A 22,034-nucleotide genomic window follows, 5' to 3' on the forward strand; every position below is an offset into this window, starting at 1 on the left:
TGTGTTTTGTCCAAAGAAAACCCGTTGTACTTGCCTTCCATTCACCCCTTAAGGTCTGCAAGAGAATCCTTCAGCCGGTCCCAGCCATCTGTTCCTTCCCATGTATCCTTTCCTTTGCCCATGATACCCCTAATCGCACTCCGGGCCTTGAACTTCCAGTCTTTTGCGACGAGCTCTCCATCTCCAGCGCCCAGGCCTTCAGTTCGATCCATCTCACCCAGACTTTGATAGGCATCGACCAAATCGATCGTAGCATCTACGACAGCATCCCATTGTTTCTCTTCGCTAAACTCCCAGCCAGGTTGACTGGTCACGCACCGCCATGCTTTTTCCTCTGCCTCGAGTGCTCGTGTCGGACGCTTGCGCCAGAGCGCCAGCTTGGAGACAATCTTCCAGAGATGTGCCGACGACGTGATCAACGGGATGACTTTCTCGTCCACGAGTCTGACTACCATCCTCGCGAGGCCCGGTTTGTTTGGGTCATAGCCCAGTCCTCCTTCCTCTTGATCTAGCGCAACGACGTGTCTGACGAGCATTTCAAGGATGGGCGCATCCACACATTGCTCGCCAACTGACTTGCCGCGTATCTCGATGATTCGGCCCTGTGCTGTGACCATGTCGTTGTATGAGGGCGGGACAAGTGACGTAGCTACGATAAGCACGTTCGCCCAGATCTTGTGGCTTTCGAACTTGAGGGTGGAGGCTCGTTTGAATGCTTTGAGTGCGTCACGGCGATGCTTCTGAGGATCGGACAATGCAGCTTGTGCAGAATGGTTGGCAGCATCTTCGCCTTCATCATCATCATCCAGTATAGTCGGAGGCATCCGCCTCTCGGTACCATCGGCAGTGACGTCGGGCTCGACGTGGATCAAGGCAGCAGCAAGATTACTCCATGCCTCTGCGTCAGTGTCGTCGATTTGAACAGTACGAGAAAAGGCCTCTGCAGCTCTTACGTATTCCTGTAGTTCGAGAAGAGCGCACCCCATGGCAAACCAGGCGGACTGGTTGATCTGGTTAACCTTGAGCGACTGAGCATAGGCATGAGCAGCTTTTGTAAAGTCTCTGCCTGCGAAATAGTACTTTCCGAGCGAGCGCTGAGCACGAGCATAGCGGCTTCCAGAGACTTCCCAGGCTGTTTGGTACATGGCAGGGTCTTTGTCAATGTCACCAATGATGCAATATAATCGTGGTGCATCAGAGGGTGGTGGAGATCTTGCCTTGCCTTCCCACTTCTCCGTATCTAGATCAGCACTCTCGTCGTCACCGCTAGTAGCATGGAAAAGCTGTCGTCGTACAACCATCTTAGCTTTGTCTTCGCGCTCTGTTGCGGCCCAGCATAAAGCTGCCTCGGCCCACATCTCGAGTCGCTCGTATATCTCGAGTGCAGACCTCAAGCCTCCCAGACTGACCCATCTTGAAGCAAGTTCTGCCTCCAGCTCCCATCTTGAGGGAGATGAGAGTTGGAAGACATACTTCAATCGCTCACTGACAGGAGCAGACTCGGACTCTTTAGCCCTCGGAAGAAAAGTCGAAGACGTGTTCTCTTTGACATCCGTGCTTTTCCCAGTGGTGGTCTCTGCAATGACTTGATCCACCAATACTTGTAATTGCAGCAGTCCTCGCTCGACGGTGCGTGATCTATAGCCCTCTACACGACTGCGCACGAGCAAGGCCTGTGTATATACCTGCCAATTCGAGCTCCCTCCCTCGAGTACACGAGTGGCGTATGGTAGAGTCTCTTCTCGCGTCAAGCCGTCTGCAGGAGACGTGTTCGTTATTGACGATGCAAGAGCAAGTAGGATGATGGAGTCGAAAGGGTCGAGTAGGGGTTGCTTCTCAGGGTCCAAATCTCTCAGGGCTTTCGGCAGAGATTCGTCACTGACAATATCAGTCATCGATGTCGGCTTCTTAGTAAACGAGATGGATTCCAGAAGGGTGTCGTCGTTGAGATCGAGGTTGTCTGGCCGCTTCGATGCTGTTGCTGCTGTTGCGTCTGTGCCATTTGCAGGCATCTCGGTCGAACTGCCACTTGGTAGACTTCTTGCGAGCACCACAAGCTGGCTCGTGTCTTTTTGCTGCCACTTTGTCCGCTTTCCGAGCAGTCCAGTAAGCGCAAACTCGAAGCCTCGTTCCTTAGTTGCGAGTTCCAGGTCTTCGCGAGCCAGCTTGTCCAGTCCATGATGGGTATGGATGGTGGCTTTCTCCAGCAAGAAAGCCACTCGTAATTCGTGTACACTGTTGACTGGCAAGGTGCCTAGTTGATTCTCAAGCTCGTCGAGTCGCTCGAATATAGCTTTCTGCAGGGTAGGCGCGGGTTCTGACAGTAGCTTTTGGTGCCAAAAGTCTAGCCTCAAGCGCGCCCAAGGGAAGCTTTTTACATTCTGCGCAATGGGTGGGCATGACAAAATTGTTTTCGCCAGACAAAACAACTCTATGTTGGGCGTCAGGCGGTATGCAGCCTCTCCGTCGACAGAGAGCGAGGTTATAAGCTGCCGTCGAGTCCTTTCGACTTCAGACTTGGCTTTCTCATCTGCACTCGAAAGTAGGGTAAAGTCCAGTGGAGGACCAGTTACATTGCCTTGTAGAAAAGCACCAAACGCTGCAAGTCCAATGACGAAGTAAAGATGCTGCTGATATGCGGGGCTTTGCTCAATGCTGTCAGGAGGGGATTTCCTGTCTCCTAGAATGGCCTCGAGGCGGCATAGCACATAGTCACTCCAAAGTGGGAAATCCGATATCTGAATATCCTTCGTGTTGTCCTGTCCTCGAATGTCGCCAAGTAGCACCTTGGCGTGCTCGCTTTCGAGTAGTGTTTTGTAGTCGCCATTCTCCAGAGTTTCGAGATGCTTTTCAAGAGCGCCGCTTAGCTCTTCGGGCAGAGTTTGCCGTATATACTGTATTATGATATCAGCCATATCACTGCTGCCTACTTTCCGGGAGAAATAACAACAGATTTTAATTCTGGCACAAATTTTCACGTATTGATATTGTGAACTTGTGACAATTTTATCATTGTTAATGCCGAGGAAAGACCGATGAGTGGTATGGCACGTGGTTTGGTGCGGAGTATTCATTAGGACATCGTTAATTACGACACCGCAACATCATCGTCGACAGTGATAATTCATGTCTAAATCCGGAGACGTCCATCACGCCATCAACCGAATGATCTAGTTTGATAGGATACACGAAGCAGGTATGTACAAATAGTGCAAGAGGCTTTCAACAAGCATTGTGGCTAGGGTATCAAAGAATCCTTTAGTCGGAGTCACTACTGGACGATGAGCTGCTGCTGCCTCCTCCGCGACTACGTGAGCGGTGCTTCTTGTGATGGCCATGGCCATGGTGTGCGGCCAGTCCACCAAGAGCTGCAGACCCTGCATATCCACTACCGTGGCTGCCATGGGAGTGTTTATGCTTGTGCTCCTTGCCGTGCTTCTTCTTCTTCTTGTGCCTGGGTTTGTTAGTTGGACACGTTACAGAAAGGGCAGGTGTGCGTACTTGTCATGGCTGTTCTCCAGGACGTTTGCACCTATGGCACCCGCGACAATACCTCCGATGGTCCCTAGCGCACCACCGCCCAGCTTGTGGCCTGCAAAAGCGCCGAGGGCGCCGCCTCCAAGCGTCGCACCAAGACCGCGCTCGCCATCTTGAGCACCTCCGGGTCCGTATGCGCCAGGCGCTTGATCTTGATGACCGTAGCCTGGTTGGCCATGTTGTTGCTGGCCATACGGAGGCTGGCCGTGAGGTTGGCCCTGAGGCGGGTATGGAGAAGGACCACGGTCTTGCTCGTGGTTGTAGGGAGCTACTTGCTGGTGCTGCTGGTAGTCTTGCTGATAGCCCGGCTGCTGAGGTGGATAGCCTTGTTGCTGGTGCTGCTGATACGAGTCATGCTGTGGAGGATAGCCGCCCTTGGGAAGAAGTCAGCTTTGAGCAACTTGAAGTCATTCAACATAGACAGACATACCTGCTGAGGTGGGTAGGGGTTTCCGCCGCCGTATTGATCGTGAGGCGGCTGGTATTGCTGCTGAGGGGCAGGCGAACCATACTGGTTGCCTGGGTTGTAGCCGTAGTCAGGAGGAGGTTGCTGCTGGTGCTGGCCGTAGCCTCCTCCACCACCTCCACCGTAGTAGTCGTTATTCGACATTGTCTAGAATCTGCTACACTGGATATGTGTGATGTTGTTCGAAGTGGCCGTCGGTAGGGTGTATAGGTTACAGTGAGAGGATTGATAGAGATACTGGAGCTAGACGAGAGGGAATGGTGAGACGGAGCGGGGGGAGGGGTGGCTAGAATAGCTCAGGGCTGAAGTGCTGGGTATATATATATGTATAGCTTACACCGTGGACAGTACACCGATGGTTTAGTCACGCTACCTGGCTAATTAGCTCATTCACATCCAGGCATGATGAGCTGCGGTGTTTGACGGTTCTGCGGTAAGACGGCAGCCTCAGGCTCTGATCGACCTATGACGTGCAGCTGTTCGGGCCACTTTTTGCTGTTTCGGCCACACTCGCCCGAATTTGCGGCGTAGAGTGTGGCTGAGCGGCACTGAGCACACGTGTCTTTCGGCTGTGCGCGACGGAGTGAATATACTTGTTATGGTTACTATAGCTATAGTAGTAGTAGTTCGCAACAGCTTTTGCGACCAGACGTAGAATAGTCATCCAGTGTGGCAAACAGCATAAACACGTGACTGCAATGTACCTGAAGATCATGACGACCGCACCGCACCGCCTTGGACTGTTGGATACGAGATACGAGAGCCCCTCCATGCACGTGATCTCCTCCATCCCGACCGAATTTGAATGTCCCTCCACGACCACTCTCCTAATCATCCAACATACCATCCATCTCGCGAAGCTCCTACTTATGCATTCAATTCAATGATGCACTCAACACTGACATCACTCATGGCGCTGTCTTAGTAGGATGCAGTCACTAATGAGATACCAAGACCATGACACCAGGCACGTATCAGATTTCTGTCAGTCTAATCTAAGCATAACCAGACTCCTACTTCATTGTCTCGAGGTCTCATTAGATCAGCAGGAGCCAGTGTAGAGCTTCTGAGAAATGATAATATGCTACACAAATTCTCAAGTCCAGCTTGATAGACACCAGACTGCAAACATACCCTTGTCAGAAAACCATCTGACCTTTTCGGAGACAGGGCGCAAGTTCAAGGAACCTTGAAGTAGAGGAATCGACAGATGGAGAGATTCATGTCTCAGATAGCAAGATTCTCTCATCCTGTAGCAGTAGAGACACCAATATGTTCCTACGTAAGGAAAGTAGGTATAGTAGAAGTGGGCATAGGTCGGGGAAGTTGTCTTTAAGTGATCTGACGAGGAAGGAGCTGTCTTCCGCAGTACTATTCCTAAGAAGCTCCTTCCCTATGAGAGTAGTATACACACTACATTCCGTAAGTGTGGGCTATCTACTGAAAGAGCTCTTTATGGTTACCACGTTAGCCTCTCGCTCGAATCGTGTTATTTCGATATCTGATTCTTTAATACGCTTCAAATGATAGCTGGGCATTAGCATCGAGCTGAAGAGTTGGATTCTAGCATTGTGTGGATACTCATGACAGTTCGAGGCGTGGATCGAACAGAGCGCATTTTACTAGGGTTTGCGAGAGTATTAAGCGCAATCATGGCTTGCATCTACAAAACGTATCGGATGTTGTTAGTGGTCATGAGATATGAGTACCAAACCCTTGTCCAATCATCTGGCAATTTAATACCCAGATCCCACAGTGAAGATGTCCTTGCACGCCGGCAATGAACAACCGTATCGAAAAAGTGGCTTGATCCTAACACTACATTCTGCGCCCATACAGAACCATAGATCTCGTCGTGACTGTTACTGTTGTTAGACCCTCGATCAAGCTCGCCACACCGCCATGACAAGTGCGAAGCTATATAAACAATAGACGAGACCCCTCTTATATGTCAACCAGATCAACGCCCCCAAGACAGCAATCTGACAGCAATAGGATCCCGAGATCCTGCATAATCTAGATCAATTCAGCCGCTATATAAACACTTCGTATCTAGGTAGAATCTGGGCACTAGGGCGCATGGGAATTCCGGCCGGCCGGGCCCCATGCGTCGTCGATCCGGCCCCATCCATCCACAACGGCAACTCCGAGCCGCAAGTGGAGTCACTATCACTTTTGGATTGTGTATTTTAACCTTTCACGCCTGACTACTACCACCGAGGGCCAAGACGACAAATGAGAGGCGACTGTATTCCAGAAGATATGTAGTTCGATTAGAACATTGCGTAACATCATGTCAAGTGGTGTACATATATGTAAATTCGATCGTCCAGCGCCTGCATGAACATGAATGATTCCGTGATTATAGTCTGCATGTCAAAGTATTTACGTGCAGCTAATAGATCTCGCGAGAGTCGTATGCTGTTCTTGCCCGTGATCCCGTATCCTTCAGATTAGCCCCTGAGCTAGCACGATTCCGAACTATTGCGTTGTTGACCGGCTGCAGAGTGACAGCGAATCGTACGTAGCTCTGCGTATTACTTTTGGGTTGTCTGATCATGTCCAAGCTACACTGCTACAGGTGGATCTCGATTAATGATCGATTAACAAGCAATGCTGATGAGAGGCGGCGGAAGGACGTCCGTCCTACGCGCTGCGCTCGCGGCTCGTGTACAACTGTTGCCTAGAGCAAACACCAGTAGTGATTGCCCGGAGGGACCAGCAACTGCCAACTCTGCATTACACCCGTGATATTGCAATTGTGCTTACAAACCATGTGTTGACATCCATGGATACTATATGAACAGATTCCAAGTTCTGCTACGAGGTTAAGTTAGAGCTACTGTCTGTCATGTTATCTAAGAGAAGCCAGCAGGGCGTGGCAGATGGAATTGCGTGCATGCCGCAGTAAAGTAGATCTGTCGTTCTTATCCACGAGTACCATTCTGTTGGCTTTCAACGTCTCCGATATCAGTATTGTCATACCTACACTGCCTGTGGAAGCCTCACGTGCCCTCTGTGTACAGCAAGGCTCTACATCAGCTCCAAATGGTCACTCGTCCGGTCAGACAAGGTGGGTGTCGGTGGCACTCTTTCCTATGAATCAACAAGACCAGAATTGTGCTGCGGACCACGAGATATGTGATTGAGTGAAGGATACACCAATCTGCGCTAGCGTCGTAGTTTGGTTTAAGTATATATATAGGCTCAATAAATCATGTTGTGCAGTCGCCATCCGATATTAAGGGTGGTGCTTGTCATGACCATGCCAGAGGCAACACGGCGCAAGATATTCAAGTCAGAAATGGGCATGTGAGAAATGAGATGGCTTAATTCGGACGTCGTGGTTGCACAGAGATGTACAAGACTTCTCAAATATGGTGTCGGCGACCAATCATGGGTTCTGTCGGAACGGGATTCGAAAATATTCTTTTCTTGTACAACATTTGATCCGACATGGTAGCAGAGCGCATCGTGAGGTGGCTTGAATCTTTTACGTGGGCACAACAACCACTCGTTAAGTGGCGTGCTCACGTCCATCGACAGGAACCGGTTCTTCAAGCATCTGACAGAACGCATACAGCTCAGATGCACGTATTAGTTTGATGGAGGCAAAGAATTCAGTGGTCAGCGGAGCCACGGACCGGAGGCTGGTCTGCCGGTGTCTAGTTCTCGAGGTGGTATTGCCACCGAATGTTTCCTACAGAGATCTACAGCCGTGTCAAACAAGGTGGAAAACACGGATTTGCATAAAGACCTGCCACTATTCATCCAGGCCACATATGCTGGAGTTGACCGTATATATTCATACGCCGGGCCATGGACAGCACGAAAATAAGGTTAATTCGGAGCCTAGGACACCGTTGAATGACATGAATGGTGGAATTGGGCGAAAGCGAGAGCTGTAAGGGTACGTACGCTGACTTACGTTGCTGACGCGATCGACAGAGACGTACGAATCTCAGACGGCGTGCTCATATAATACGACACAGTCAGGCGGTCTCGCATACTCGGAGTCTGGCATCACTAGTGATGGCCAGTCGTGCTTTGAAAGCGCCATACGAGGTAGTTCGTACAGGCTGTGAGCAGCATATAATAATACCAGGCCGTAGCACAGGCTGTAGTGTCTCCGGACGAATCAGCCAAGGCTTCATGGGGTGGCTGACGGATGGAGCTGAAGAGGCTGAAGATGACCGTGCGTTGGAAGGGGAAGGCCTCACGCGCGCGTATTGCGGCGGATTGGACGACAGACAGGAGGAGTACAATGGTCAGCGAGCGTAAGCGGATATTGGTCGATGATTGGCATCCGTCTATACGGCTAGACGGGGCTGATGTTATTAAGGACTGTGGAGAAGAGAGGCGTAGAGCAGTAGTGTAGACCGACTGACTGATTGACACGCGACGGCGATTCCAGTCTAATCATCATCCGCAGTGACTGTGAGATGGGTTGCAGGCGCGTACGGAGGACTCGTGGACAAAGTCGAGGAGCGTTTGGTGGTACGAATGGTGATATATATATAAGAATATATCAATTCTGTGTCTGTGTGAGGAGGAGTGAGGGAGGGGAGAAGGATGAGGAAGAGGAGGAAGAGAAGGAGGAGGTGGAAGAGGGAAGTAATTAGTTGGTGGGGTTAGGGCGTGTTTGACGGCAAGGAGGTCCCTAAAATAGCTGCCCCCCCTGCCCATGAATAGCGCGGTGCCAGCCCATGATTTAGCGAGGATCCCCCCCAAAAACAGCCCAAGATCCCCGCCCAGAGCCCCCAACTTTGGCCCCAGTCAGCCCTTCCCGCCCCGACAGTGCGGTTGTTGTTATCATTCATTTCCAAGACTGTTCACTTTGAGCTGTCGTCTAAACACTGGGTAGCAGAAGACAGCCAGTATTATACACACTTCCACTCCCAAATCGTCTCTCCCATTCTCGCGCGCCTCACACAGCCCTCTATTCTACTTCCATCACGCATTTGCTATACTAATCCCTAATCATAGCCTCCTTACTTGTTCTCGTCTTCGTCATCGTCTTGGCTTCGTCCGGCCTTCTTTTTGCTTGCTATGGTCGTTCCGAATTGCCTCACATACACCGTTGCACAGGTTATGCCATGCCAAATCGAGTACTTAACCTTACGCACTTCCGATAATAGCTGCTCGCCCGTGCTGCATCGGCGCGCTTCTCTTTGTTTGCTCGACTTCGCTGCCTGTCAACGCGCGAGTTTACTATGCCTCTTTCGTCACCAAGGCCCCCCCCCCTCCCCCCCCCAGTAGCCTGTTTGTTCCAACGCGCTCCTGAGGCGAAGCTTAGTAGAAGAGCATGGGCTGCCTTGAGGGAGGCACTCGCAATTTATCTACTTGGCCTTGCTAATGGCTCATCGTAGAGCTGATGAGCAGGCGGACTTCTCGGATCAGGCACCGCTGTCATCCCGATCTATGGCGGCAGCGTAATTCGTACACCATTCATATAACCTCTTTAGTCTCTATCGCCTGTCCTTCTAGTTGATCTCTTGTCTGTTCCGGCTGCCGAAAATATCATCTCCCTGGTCCTCGATTATAGGTCTTCATCCTCGTGCTGGTATATACGACTCATCCTTACGATAAATCCCTTGTGGACTCCATACTTCTTCCTACATCTGCCTTGTAGGCTGTCATCCCTCACTTGACATCTCCCCACTGGACCTGCAGACGGTTTCACTCGGCCATCGAACGTGACTCAACGCTGTACGAATCCTGGGAGCCGTCTAGGAGGTTCAGAGTCAACAATCGATCTCTCCTATCTACTTTCCACACATCCATACTGCAGTGTCCCTTGCTCCTGGGCTCCGTCAGATAGCAACGACTAGAGTTTGTATCAATATCTATTTTCCACGATCCTGAATTGTATCGAGGCCATAAAGGAATACCGTTAGCGGACTCACTGTTGTGAACGATAAGGCATAAGCATTCTTGGGATCCACTTTGTTCATAACCAAGGTTAGAGACAAATCTCAGACATTTCTCATCGTTCGCTTTCATAAGACATACCGACCATTGAGACACTGGCGGGCGTATCTGACCAAGCTTGCCATCCTCAGCATTATTTCTCATCGAAGAATGTACCTACTGACTCAACATAGGCACCAGTCCGTATCAATCTTGGCCTTGGACACTCAGAACCTGTATTGACTACCTTTACCTTGGTCATTGCGTAAGTATTGCTGTACAAAGAGCAGTTTTGAAGACCTTCTGTGTTCAAAACCACTTCAACTTGGACCATCGTCACATCAGATTTACATGTCAACCGCTCTGCTGTGTGTAGTTGGAGTTACTTAATAGCGGCACACTCGATCGAGAGCTGAATACCGGATATCTTCGAGTCTTCAGTCATTACACGACGACACACGACGTATTCACGGCGACAATCTATAATATTTGACTGGTAATTTCAAAGCAGTTCCATAGCTTTAGTCAGTATACGCGAGGTATCAAACCACCACTTGGCACATAATCGTTCATCTCCAGTCGTCAAACTGGCTCTCGTGCAAGGACGAGTCCTTCAGGCAAGTGGTCCCTGACTCCTTGCTGCGCTGCCTCGACCACGTCGGCAGCTTGGGCGATGAATGCTCTACAAGTGAGCTCTGATACCCGAGCAGACAGCTAACAGAGTATACATCAGCAGGCAGAAGGAGGCCTCAGGGCACCCTATATCGTCGACGACGACTCTGAGCCCTCGGAGCCAGCAGTGCTTCGAGACGGGCAGGACTACGAGGGGGGTCCTCTGACGGCAGCAAGTCTGTCGGCGACTCTCTTGTCAATGTCGGGGTACGGGAAGGGTCAAGAGGGAAACTTGGTGTATGGTGAGTATCCAGATGACTACTCCAAGGATGCAGCACGTGTGCGTGGGAGAGTCTGACTGACCAGAGTGCCTGCCAGGATATGGCGCCACAAGATCGGAACCAGACCAGAGCTATGCTGTTTTCGCAACGCCTCAGTTTTCCTCGCCATATTCTGATGCACCTACACGCGCATCCCATGAGCCTTTGCTGGGCTCACAGTTTGAGCCGCGTGATGCTCCCTATCAGCAGCCGTATTCCAATATCTTGAGCCCTCTGCCTCAACCGCGCCTGGAGATCACTTCCTTTTCGCCCTCCAAAGCTACTAATGGCCAGAAAATTTACATTCGCCTCAGATCCAAATTCGACCTTACAGTACCAACTGTATACCGCTTCTCAGTCATGTACTACCAGAAGCGCTGCGAGGCAGCGCTGTCCAAACTCGACCAGAGTACACCATACTTTAATTATGCTCTGGAAGCCGATATCCCACCATTCGATACAACGGGAAGTCTGGAGAGCCAAGTGCCGCTAGTGCTCCACATGGAGGATGAATATGGGCAAAGTATCAGTGTTGTCGAAGTCGGGGACTTTACTTACGAGACTATGGATAATTATCCTGTCCACCAGACCAAGGGCAAGAGAAAGCGATCTGGTTCCGAAGATTCAACCCGATCTCCAGCAAAACGGATATCACAAGCGAATATACGTGGTGGCGGCAGGCTTAACACTTCCACATACTACCCAGCCGTAGGGCAGTTGCCAGCTTCACCTCCAACACCCAACCTCTCGACTGCACCAATATACTACGAACCATACCGACAGAGGATTTCCAGTTCATCGTATCCACAGATGCCTGAGCTCACTGCACCAGTCCCGCCTCAGACACGCATACCACATACAGGTTATAGTCCATACATGCCTATTTCACCGCCCGGTCGTGCCACTTCAATAGCCGGAACGCCTATCGGGAAACCAGTCCTCCCTTCGTCAAGTGATTCCACTGCGCCCACACTGGTACGGACGCCCACGGTGCAGCAGACGACGGCCACTCCGGGAACAAACTCTCACCCCTTCAATCCTTACCTGTACCCTTCCAAGGCTGTGTTGAAGATCGACGGCGATTTGGACAGGATGGCAGATGATTGGTCACGCGAAGAGAAAGAGGTGAGGCGGAGATTGGTACAGTTCCGTCGAAGGCAGACTGGAAGCACGATCACAGCAAATTTCAATGCTGTCACACCGGAAGAGCGAACTCCCCACAGCATATGCATCAGCTGCATATGGTGGGCAGAGAAGCAAGACTGGTTTGTGACGAGCGTCGACACGATCTTCTTACTAGAATCACTCGTGGCAGTTCGCTTTACGGTCGAGGAGAAAAACCGGATCCGACGTAACCTTGAGGGATTTCGGCCGCTCACCGTGTCGAAAGTGAAGGCTGATAGCGAGGACTTTTTCAAGATCATTATGGGATTCCCGAATCCGAAGCCCCGCAATATTGAGAAGGACGTCAAAGTATTTCCGTGGAAGATCCTAGCGCACGCGCTCAAGAAAATCATTAGCAAATATGTGAGTAACTGTGTTAGAGTCATGGTCTCTCAAGTATCTAACCCAAGGAAACAGTCGGCAAGCTACTCATCCACGGCAGGGCCGATGCCGCCTTCGACCGTGAGCTACAACAGTGGCAGTATGTCAGAAGCAGGTACCGATACACGCTACACAATATCACCCAGGAACCGGTCGATATCAGGCGCCCCTACGCAGTACCAGAACAGCAGCGTGACCTCTCCATCAGCTGGACCAGGGCGACTGTCAGCAGGACCCCAAGGCCAGAGAACGCCTTCAGTCTCGCAGGCAAGCTGGCATACGGCCCAGCACGCGCCGACGCCGTATACTGATAATCTCTCGTCATATGGGCGTGGAGCCAGCATCGATTACGCAGTCTTCTTGACGGAGCCTGGACTCCACGACCAATCAGCCCGTACACACCACACATCGCCGCATGGGGGTGTGGAGAAGGTGGGCAGGCAACGAGGCAACGTGGGGAGTCATATGGGTGACTACAAACTGCCAGGCTACGGTCATCGGACCAGCCAGGGCTAACAACAAACACTGTGGTGGAAAAGATAGCTGAACATAGCGGGAGAGGGAGGGAGAGAGAGAGGGTGTGTGTGTATGTGCGTGTGTATATGTGTGTGGATGGAAGGTAAACAAGGTTCGGTGGTGGTTGTGATGATTGTGATGATTGTGATGGGGGCGTCCATCCATCCATTCATCCACATTCGTCCCAGCTGATCTGATCATGCGACGGACGCGACACCCTTTGCCTGATACGGTTAGCGCACTTCTCAGCCTTGGCTCATCCACCTCCACCACCCACACAGCCAACACTACTTTACCATTCTCGGCCTCGACATCTGCACGTCTTCACATCGCATCCCTCTCTTTTTCTCTTTCGGTTTCTACTTCTATTTCTCTATCTCGTTCTCGTTCTCGGTCTATCTCTCTTTCTTTTCCTTTCTCACTCTATGACAAACAGCTGTACCGCAGCTCCTGTAGTACATGTTGGCAATCCAGCTAGCATTGTTTGCTCGCATCCATGTATCTCCTTAATAGTCACGATTGCTATCTCGCACATGTTTATATGGTTGTATGGTTCTACAGCGTCGCCGTCTCCTTTGCATGCTGCAGGATGCAGCTAGGCGTACTAATAGGGGGAAAGCATTTATTCGGCGTGCATGGTCTCCTTGTCTTTCTTTGGGTCCGCAAGGAGTTATCTGAGGATTTGCAACACTTAATGTCTCCTTGACGACATGTTTGTACTATTCTCGTTTGGCTGATAGACTGCGCGTAGATACCTTGCATTGGGTCCGGCGCCATGGAATATGTAAGGGGAGCCGTATTATCACGGATATACATGCATTGGGTATGGGGTCATGTAACTGGGCCAGACAGACTGGCATGCAGTATTTCACAGCTATTTCACTCACGTTTGTTTCGTAGTCTGTCGTATTTACCTGTTTAGAAGTTCCGAGAACGATACCCCAGCATGCTCTAATTCAGATGCTACTATTAGTTGTTCCAATGAAGCTGGTTTGACAGTTCTGCACACGCATACATACTTGTACGACTTTCCTGTTCCTGGATGGTGAAACGTTGCTGCGCCTGGTATAGTCATGCTCTTGTACCAGGTGTTCGATCCTGTACGGGCGGGATAAGGATGGATCCTGTGAGATGTGGTAGACTTGCAGCCACTAAGGCGTGTAATATGGAGCCGGGCTGGACACTGGCGTTATGTATCTCAATCCTGCTTTATTGATCCTTTGAGGAGCGAACGGGGCATTGCAGTGGCACCTGGTCATTTGATTTGTAAACCGTCAGGGCACTCACTCTAGGCGTCCGGTCTCGTCCGACGCAGCCTCGTTCGCGATGACAATGTTGGGTCTGCACGCTGACCATGGATCTTATCTACACGTGCCTAGCGAGCCCTAGTAGCCATCTCTCACTCTCACCACACAAACGACATGAATCCGTTCATGGCGGTGCTGCGAATGGAAATGTCCAGTCGCAATTGTTCCAACCGCACACAGTACACACATCTCCCACACCATGCATGCTTTGAAGCGTCCATCGCTCGCCTACGCCTGACCTGTCGTTTAAGCATCGAATTGCATCGCAACCACGCCGCGCACCTGGAACGCGGGACTAAAGGTTACTTCTGGCTGACTGTTAGTGTTGGGCGTAAGTTCGCCCATTGACGGTGTCCTGTTTACTATGCAGGGTCCCTCCACCCATTCCCCCGCGCGATGCAAGAGGTACATACCCAACGCAGAAGATCGGTACAGTAATAGAGAAGCTGTGTGTCAACTCTCCAGACGCAAGATTAGACCGTATGCCTAATTGATCCGACGATCGAGGACGTAAACCTCGTCTTCGGGATCCGGCCGCACCACAGGGAAGAAGAGGGCAGAGGAGGGCGCGCTCGAGAACAGTAAGAGGAACTAGAGAGAGACGATTGACGTTGGAGTACGGCGCACGAGCAAATGGCACGCGTAAGCGACGGAGCGTGATGTTGTGATATTCCAGAATAGCAATAAAGATGTGGGCCGGCGGCAGCGGTCCGACCACTGCACTTATGATTGGTCACTCTCTTCACAACGGCCCCTCCCTGGACCCACTTCAGCCATAGATCCTTCATGGCCCCCCTTCCTGCACATACACACACACATACCCCCCCTCATGCCAACCCCCTACCGCCTAACATTCTCTTCCCTCTCTCTCGAGAGAGAAAGAGAGTCTCCCCCACGCCTCCATCCCATGCCAGGGTGCCTCAGATCCTTCAAACACGCTGTCAGCATTCTGGGACAGATGGAGCGAGGTCACCCAACGTTTGACGGGTTTTGACAAAAGAAGTCGGCTGGATCGGCGCCTCTGTCGGGACTGTATCAAATGATCGAAAGGAGTCTGTCTTGCGGGAGTAGAATCACTGATACCACTCAGGAATGGAGATATTGCCACAATTGGTGCTCGTTGCGGCCGTGGTGATTCACTGTTTACATTACTATGATACCGAAGTCTTCCAGAATCAAATCCTACACAGGATCTAATCCATCTGGTCGCTTGCGCCTCGTTTAGCCAAGTCATCATGCTCGTTGCTCATGACTGCTACTCCCTGTACTCCGTCAACCCTACGAGGGCGGCCAAGACATCGATATTGATGACTCATAGAACAACCAGCTTACGTTGCGTGCCTGGGCAGCCAATCGCCCATACGCAAGACTCGTAGTAGTGATGACAATCTCTTTCAGCCAGGGCAGACCTCCCATCTAGATTCGAATGCCTCAATATCATCCACTGAAAGAGGCAAATCTGATCGTCTAGGCCATAGAACTAGAGAGGCGTCATCGACAATCGCAATCATAAACCTCAGCGGGTCTCAATCTCCCAGTCTTCAGCAATACCGCATGCGCGGGTCAGGCATACACGTCCATACTACTTCTTCTTCATGCATTCCCGGAAATTTTTCACGTTCGGCTCGGACAGTCGCGAGCCGCAGCCTCGAGCCAGCCAGCCCATAGATACCTCCCCTCCCTCCCCCTTGCTTGCCTTCCCATCCCTCTTCTCCCTTCATACTAATTAACCGCCCGCCTGTCCGCGCCGCAACGACAAGACAAGCCTCTCGGGCCCGTGAAGAATTCTCAATCCCCCAGACTTCTGGAGCCAGAACGTGCTTGCTGGAGAAGTGGGGACTCAACGAGGTTATGACGCCGCAAGCACGCATGCAACCCTCTGTCACGAGCATACACAACACACACGCCCACAAACGCCCACATCCAGCCTGCAAGCTAGATCTAAGGCAAACAAAAAAACCCGCCAATCTCGCTCTTTCATATCGCCCTGTTGGGCGACTGGAGCAGCCTGTGCGTAGCATGCAATCCTCCCCGTCCCACAGCCCGTTGCGAACGGCATTCGGACGCAGCATAATAATTTGACAATTCTTCGGCTTTGGCGACTTCTGATAGGTTGTAATGGAGGTGATTATGCAGAGCCTCGACTGCCACCTATCTGCCGAATGGATGGGTACCGGACCCACCTTTTTTTGTCAACGGGCCTCAGGCATCTATTGGCATACATTTATTCCACTCTCGGATCATTCCATTGTTATGAAACACTCGCCAAGCGCCGAAGACTGCCGCGCGTATGTTCATGTATGCGATCGAGGACGCTCACCCCACCTCCGCTGCGAAAAATAAGGCATTGCTAGCGACCTGTAATAATGTCAACGAGTCTTGGATGTGAGACCCCCCCTCCTCCCTCCCTTCGAGGCATGGACTATACAGGTTTCCAGAGTCAGCAGCCTCGCCGTCCAAGTCGCTGGCCGCAAGGCTGACACAGATTTACACTTCGCCGATCTATCAGATAGCGCTCGCTGCCTTGCCAGCGATTCGGGCTATTACCGCTGAAGGGCTCATCTCATGCAAGCTGCAGTGTGCTCGGCGTCCAACTGACAACTGGTCCCCCCCCCCAGATAGGCGCAATCATCACATAGACGCTGTGTCTAGAAGGATGTACATGCCCGGAATTGGTAGATGCATCATATCTCACATCCTGAAAGTGGTCCAAGGACCACTCAACATTCCAGACTATTCGCCTCCGCCACATCTCTTTGCGGAAGACCGCTAGACGCATTTATCCAGTGCTTGCGGGTGATGCTGTGTTTCACCACTGCGAGAGCGTGCCTACGGTAAGACAGCTATGAAGCAAGGGAGTTTCTGGGCATGAAATATCACTGCGAGAGCGAATACTTGCTTCCAGAACGTTTCGAGGCGGGCTGTGCAGATCTGGTTGACGATTTGCCACCACTTCCGGAAACGTTTCTGGTGGAATAAGACAGTCCATGTCGATGTCCATTCCATATCAGGGATGCTTGTTTGCGGCGTTGGATATGTTTTTTTTTTTGTTTTCGAAACAGCCGATCGAGGGGCGAGAGTGCGAATGCGACCGAGGCCGGACAATCTCTCGCGTGGTTTCCACGTCTGTAATTATGCCTCTTTGCAGGGCAGGCAAGTAGGAGGTAATAGAGGACCCGATGTGACGGCATACAGTAAAGTACAAGGCATGAAAGCCCGGCGATCTCGAGATCTTTGATGCCGGGTCTGAAAGCATAGCCTGATTCAGCATGCTACGTTCTTTGTAGCTTGATCCCAGCAAAACAATCCATCCGGGTCCGGGTCCGGGACATACCAGGCTGTTCAGCTCCGGCTCTAGGCAATGTTTACTACACCCTTGTCCCTGGCACGTGCAGCAAGCAAAGCAAAGCAAAGCAAAGCAAAGCAAACACTGCCGACGACCCGGCTACGTATTGATTGCAAATATAGAAATTGAAACCGGCATGTGTATTCGTATTAGTGAACAACATAATTTGATAGAGGTGGGTCATGTGCGCTGTCAATGTCGCGTCGATTGTGGTTAAAACAGGCAGAATAATTTGCGAGGGCCGACTTCGTTACCCCCTTGCTTGTTGTTGTCATGCTACGTTGTGATGGTATGTGAAGGTCTCTTGCAAGTCATGGAATGTGGACTGTTTACAGAGATCTTGTAATCGCCTTCTAGATAAAGCCGTGTCTGTGTGAGGAGGCATTGTTGTTGTTACTGCTGCTGCATATCGCGATAGAGGACCGTTTCATACGACCTTGTTCAACCCGTAGGATGTTTCTATACTTCTTCCTATCTCATTCTCGTATCATGCTCAGGTCCAATGTACAACGTGCGGACCTTACATTACCGAATTGCATTTTCTTGTTTCAGCGATTGTGCCTTTGAATGTCAGCATTTCTTCTTTACCAGGTCTATCTGGGCTCAAGTCAAATTGTACATTCAGGGGATAGAGGGCCTTGACGGTAGGCCGTACCACCGCACTCCCCATATCCCGCACATGTTCTCTGCCAGGCGACCTTGATTCTCCCAAGTAGGCAGCCAAAATGTTGCGAATGTGTTCATGCTATTCCTGGTAGTCGCCAGCTCCTTCTGTTAGATTACCTACTCCATCAACTAAGCGTCGTTCCTGGCTTGCTATTCCGAAAACGCTGTGCTTCTTTGTGTTATCCCGATGCTGCGCCCCTAAACTCTTTCATCTTGCCCTTATCTTCAAGCTCTACCTTTTTTTGCGTTGTGGGACAATGGTCATGGCGTGCTTTCTTGTCGGATCGGTTCGAAGCTGATCTCTGGGAGAAAACAGGTCCTTCTTTGATTGTTCATTCCATGTCCTATTCAGATAAGCTCTCTTGTGGCGAAATAGAGGTCCTAATTCATCTTAGGAAGACCAGACCTTAGTCTTTTAAGTGCTAGAGTATAACAAAGAGCGTTGTAAATTCTTGGCCAGGGTGTCTCGGGATGCGTTGTACAACAGGACGAAGGGGCCTGTGGCCAGAATGAAGGACGGCTTTGCTTTGCCGCGCAGTCTCGAATCTTACCTTATGGTATCTTTCTTCATTCACACCACCGGACTCGGTCTATCCAGCATAGATCAACATGGTCCAACTAAAGTGTGAATCATTCAATTGGTCGGTAGAGCGGACTATTCAGAGCCTACTTATCATAGTGTCAAACTATGCTACTCATGCCTTCAGAGCCTACTTGTCATGGCATCAAACCCTGCTATTCATGCCTTCGGTTTCCATCATCTATACCGCATAATTCAATACTCTCATGCATCTTTATCCAATAATGATTCGTTTTTCCTTCATGACCTTTCTCCTTTCGCCTGGATGGGCACCTTTTACTGTCCGAATGAAGGTCTCTTCGATCCGTCGTCGCGGCTCTTGCGTGGATCTTGCATCGTTGGTAGTTGGACCATGCTTTCTGGCACGAAAGGCAGAACATTGGTCGAATTCTTCGCTTTGGGCTCGGGTGGCAAAAGACGACCAGGCCGCGAGGACTTCTGAATGGTCGGTAGAGATACCACTGGTTTTGCGTGGCTGGATCTCTCTTGGTGTGATAGCTGACGAGTCTGGCTGTAGTGATGTACTGGAGTGCTTAGCAGGTGAAAAACTAACGCTCATCATGAATCGAGGCAAGAAAATAGTGCAACCTACCTTTTCACCGCGCGTACTTCCATATTGACTGGTTCCGGACCAGAGTTTGTAAGCATAGCTCCTCCACTCTGCGTATCGGTGGACACCGACTGAGTCTCGAGCCATTGTTCGAGGGTTTCTTCGTCGTCATCTGGAGGGGTGGGTCCTTGAAAGCCCCTTTGCTGCTTGCTCATATCCTTTGATGATGAGTCTGCACCTGGCTGTTCGAACGACGAGCGGAACTGCTTGTTCATGGCATATGGTTCAGCATTCTGGCCGACCACACCGGTAAGAGGCGCCACGAATAGCCCATTAATAGAGCTCGCAGAGCTTGAGCGTGGAAGCTGGGCACGGTGGAATGGCTGCACATGCTGATCTTCAGGTGGAACCGGAACACCACCGCTGCTTGAGTCGGAGTCGGAGTACTGCGGCGACGGAAACGATGCCAGCTCAGGGCTACCGTCAGGCTGATGAGAGACTTGGGAATCTGACATCTCTGTGGCTTAAAGGCGTGTTTGGGTCGCTACGTGACTGACGACGAAGATCTGAACAAGTTTGAGCCTAAGGGAAGGTACAAGTCATCGGGCAGGAGCTTTCGATGCCTATTCTTAAGATTTATCGCCGTAAATACGTAGTTCACTTGGAATGCTATCTGAAATTACGACTACACTCGGGCTGTCACCGAGTTGCTCATTGTACGCTAAATTTCTACAATCTTGTTCACTCTGTGAGGCGAATTTTCATTTGTCGAATAGGCCCGCGTAGATATTTACCTCTCGTGCTAACAGTGGCTTTTCGAATGAAGTGAAACCTACGGTCACTATCGATAGCGCTTGTTGATTCATGGATCTGGGTTCAAGTTACGATGTTGCCCCCGGCTAAGATGTTACAGTTACGCTTTGCATACACAAATGACCGGGTGTGCACCCCTGAGGACAATTTTATAGTGTTTGGATACCGTACAGGTTTCGTATAGACCATGGATGCTTTTAGTTATGCTTACATGTTCGCAGAGTTCCCGTTGATTTATTTAGCTATCACTGTCTCTTGCGCACAGCTTGTTGATCTAATATAGCTCTTCCAACTCGTCATGTCCACATATTCTACTGAAAGAGACCAAAGTATACCATCATTCTCTCAAACGGTATATCTAATTATATCCTTTTCTCGACAGCTCGGACATCCTCGACCTAAGAGGTTCCCAATCTCTCTTGTTTCTGCCCTTTGTCCAGCAACAGTGCACAGTGTTTTGCGCATGGGTCTCTACTGACTGGAGAATGTATCTGACACAAGTCTCCTTTTTCGACTCCAACACTATTAAAATGAATGACGGTGCCTTGACTCTCTGCGGCAGAGAGACTGAGGCGTCCTTTGAGCCAGAGATTACTAGTAAGCCACGCTACAGCTCATCTACACAATATCGACTTGGCCTAATATGAAACGAAAACGGTTGCTGTCGTCTAACAGAATTCCATTGCTCGGTTCTTACGCTACGACCGCGATTTCATAGACGGTCTGAACGACGGAACTTATCCACGCGGTACCCCTTCCCGTATTATCGCCAATAGCAGCTAGGAGGAACCGCATGTGCCTTGGCAATGGAACAATGATGTATATCATGCGTAGTTACAGGGTTCATCACAGACCAACTGTTGCGTGGTTAGACTTGATGATAGGATACAAAGGTCTATGACGCTATATAATATGTTGAATTGGGTCTGGCCGAACAGTACGGAGATCATACCTCTAGACTGCAATTAGAGGACATTTTCCCAGGGGTATACAAGAGGTTAATGTTCATATCTACAGAGTGAAGATATTGCCAGACTCAGGTGTCATGAGTGAATCTGAGACGGCTCTGAATTACGCTTATAAATAAAGGAACTCAACGCATCTCCTAAGCAGGGATATAAAGCGAGATCTCATATTCATCCAGGCTGTCTCATGGGCTTTGCATTGCACGCCCACAATTTACCCCATATTGCATTTTGTTTAATCCAATCCTGACAGAGCTCAATAGGACTTTCATCACCATAAAAGGCGGTCCCAACGTCGACACTCATCACGTCGACAAGGTTTTTAGGATCCTGCTGCTTCCAAACAGGCTTGAACATGTATGTATGGTCTCTCTCAACATTAACGAAGATGAGTTTTATGGGCCGGTGGGTTCGTGTCAACCAGGCCAACTTTGGGTTGCATGAGCCGAGAGAATCAGCTCTGGTAAGAATGACCGTGTCAAGATGCTCCAGACCTGCAAGGCTATCCCAGAATTGTGTGCTTTCAGTGTCAACATTGTATAGAGCCAGCTTCCTGAGAGCCGACCATGTGCTCCAGATTGGAGGTTCAGACAACGAAGTGTTTAGATCTAGATAGAGTTCGTCTCTGACACAGACGAATTCCTCGAGGCTGGAAAGTTGAGCAAACGCATCGTGGAGCACATTGCGGACGCCAAGGTGATCGTCTTCCGGATAAAGTGCCCGGAAGGGAACGTCTACTACGAGTCTTCGGAGACTGCCGCAACAATGGCACAAGAGCTCTCTAACCCATATCGCGGTTGGGAGGTCGTCGAGATTGAAGTCATCAAAGGGAGCAAGATATGTTGAAGTAATATTGGAAAGTATGTCTGATCTGGGATTGGGCATTGATTGCAACGAGTTT

The 22,034-nt window shown here is 50.5% G+C and overlaps 6 protein-coding genes across 6 annotated transcripts; 1 reads left to right on the forward strand and 5 right to left on the reverse strand.

Annotated features, from left to right (window-relative positions):
* Positions 1–41: 41 nt before the first annotated feature.
* EJ05DRAFT_445966 (uncharacterized protein) lies at positions 42–2,915 on the reverse strand (the record flags this gene model as incomplete). The annotated part of the gene is made up of 2 exons (XM_033742206.1): positions 42–790; positions 839–2,915. 2 exons carry the CDS (start codon positions 2,913–2,915, stop codon positions 42–44), a joined length of 2,826 nt encoding a protein of 941 aa, XP_033595343.1.
* Positions 2,916–3,275: 360 nt separating this feature from the next.
* EJ05DRAFT_236120 (uncharacterized protein) lies at positions 3,276–4,306 on the reverse strand. The gene is made up of 2 exons (XM_033740008.1): positions 3,968–4,306; positions 3,276–3,911 (listed from the first exon to the last, which is right to left on the reverse strand). Exons 1-2 carry the CDS (start codon positions 4,145–4,147, stop codon positions 3,477–3,479), a joined length of 615 nt encoding a protein of 204 aa, XP_033595344.1. The 5' UTR covers positions 4,148–4,306; the 3' UTR covers positions 3,276–3,476.
* Positions 4,307–10,426: 6,120 nt separating this feature from the next.
* On the forward strand, positions 10,427–13,006 carry EJ05DRAFT_236590 (uncharacterized protein). Its single transcript, XM_033740015.1, has 3 exons — positions 10,427–10,827; positions 10,904–12,372; positions 12,427–13,006. The coding sequence occupies exons 1-3, from the start codon at positions 10,785–10,787 to the stop codon at positions 12,904–12,906; spliced, it is 1,992 nt and encodes a 663-aa protein (XP_033595345.1). The 5' UTR covers positions 10,427–10,784; the 3' UTR covers positions 12,907–13,006.
* Positions 13,007–15,671: 2,665 nt separating this feature from the next.
* EJ05DRAFT_236634 (uncharacterized protein) lies at positions 15,672–16,588 on the reverse strand. Its single transcript, XM_033740016.1, has one exon. The coding sequence runs from the start codon at positions 16,283–16,285 to the stop codon at positions 15,755–15,757; it is 531 nt and encodes a 176-aa protein (XP_033595346.1). The 5' UTR covers positions 16,286–16,588; the 3' UTR covers positions 15,672–15,754.
* Positions 16,589–19,019: 2,431 nt separating this feature from the next.
* EJ05DRAFT_490591 (uncharacterized protein) lies at positions 19,020–19,870 on the reverse strand (the record flags this gene model as incomplete). Its single annotated transcript, XM_033745897.1, has 2 exons — positions 19,020–19,329; positions 19,398–19,870. The coding sequence occupies 2 exons, from the start codon at positions 19,868–19,870 to the stop codon at positions 19,020–19,022; spliced, it is 783 nt and encodes a 260-aa protein (XP_033595347.1).
* Positions 19,871–21,304: 1,434 nt separating this feature from the next.
* On the reverse strand, positions 21,305–22,018 carry EJ05DRAFT_505633 (uncharacterized protein; the record flags this gene model as incomplete). The annotated part of the gene is made up of 1 exon (XM_033747721.1): positions 21,305–22,018. One exon carries the CDS (start codon positions 22,016–22,018, stop codon positions 21,305–21,307), a length of 714 nt encoding a protein of 237 aa, XP_033595348.1.
* Positions 22,019–22,034: the final 16 nt, after the last annotated feature.

Source organism: Pseudovirgaria hyperparasitica (genome assembly GCF_010093815.1).
Source record: "Pseudovirgaria hyperparasitica strain CBS 121739 unplaced genomic scaffold EJ05scaffold_27, whole genome shotgun sequence".
Taxonomy (NCBI): Eukaryota; Fungi; Ascomycota; class Dothideomycetes; order Acrospermales; family Acrospermaceae; genus Pseudovirgaria; species Pseudovirgaria hyperparasitica.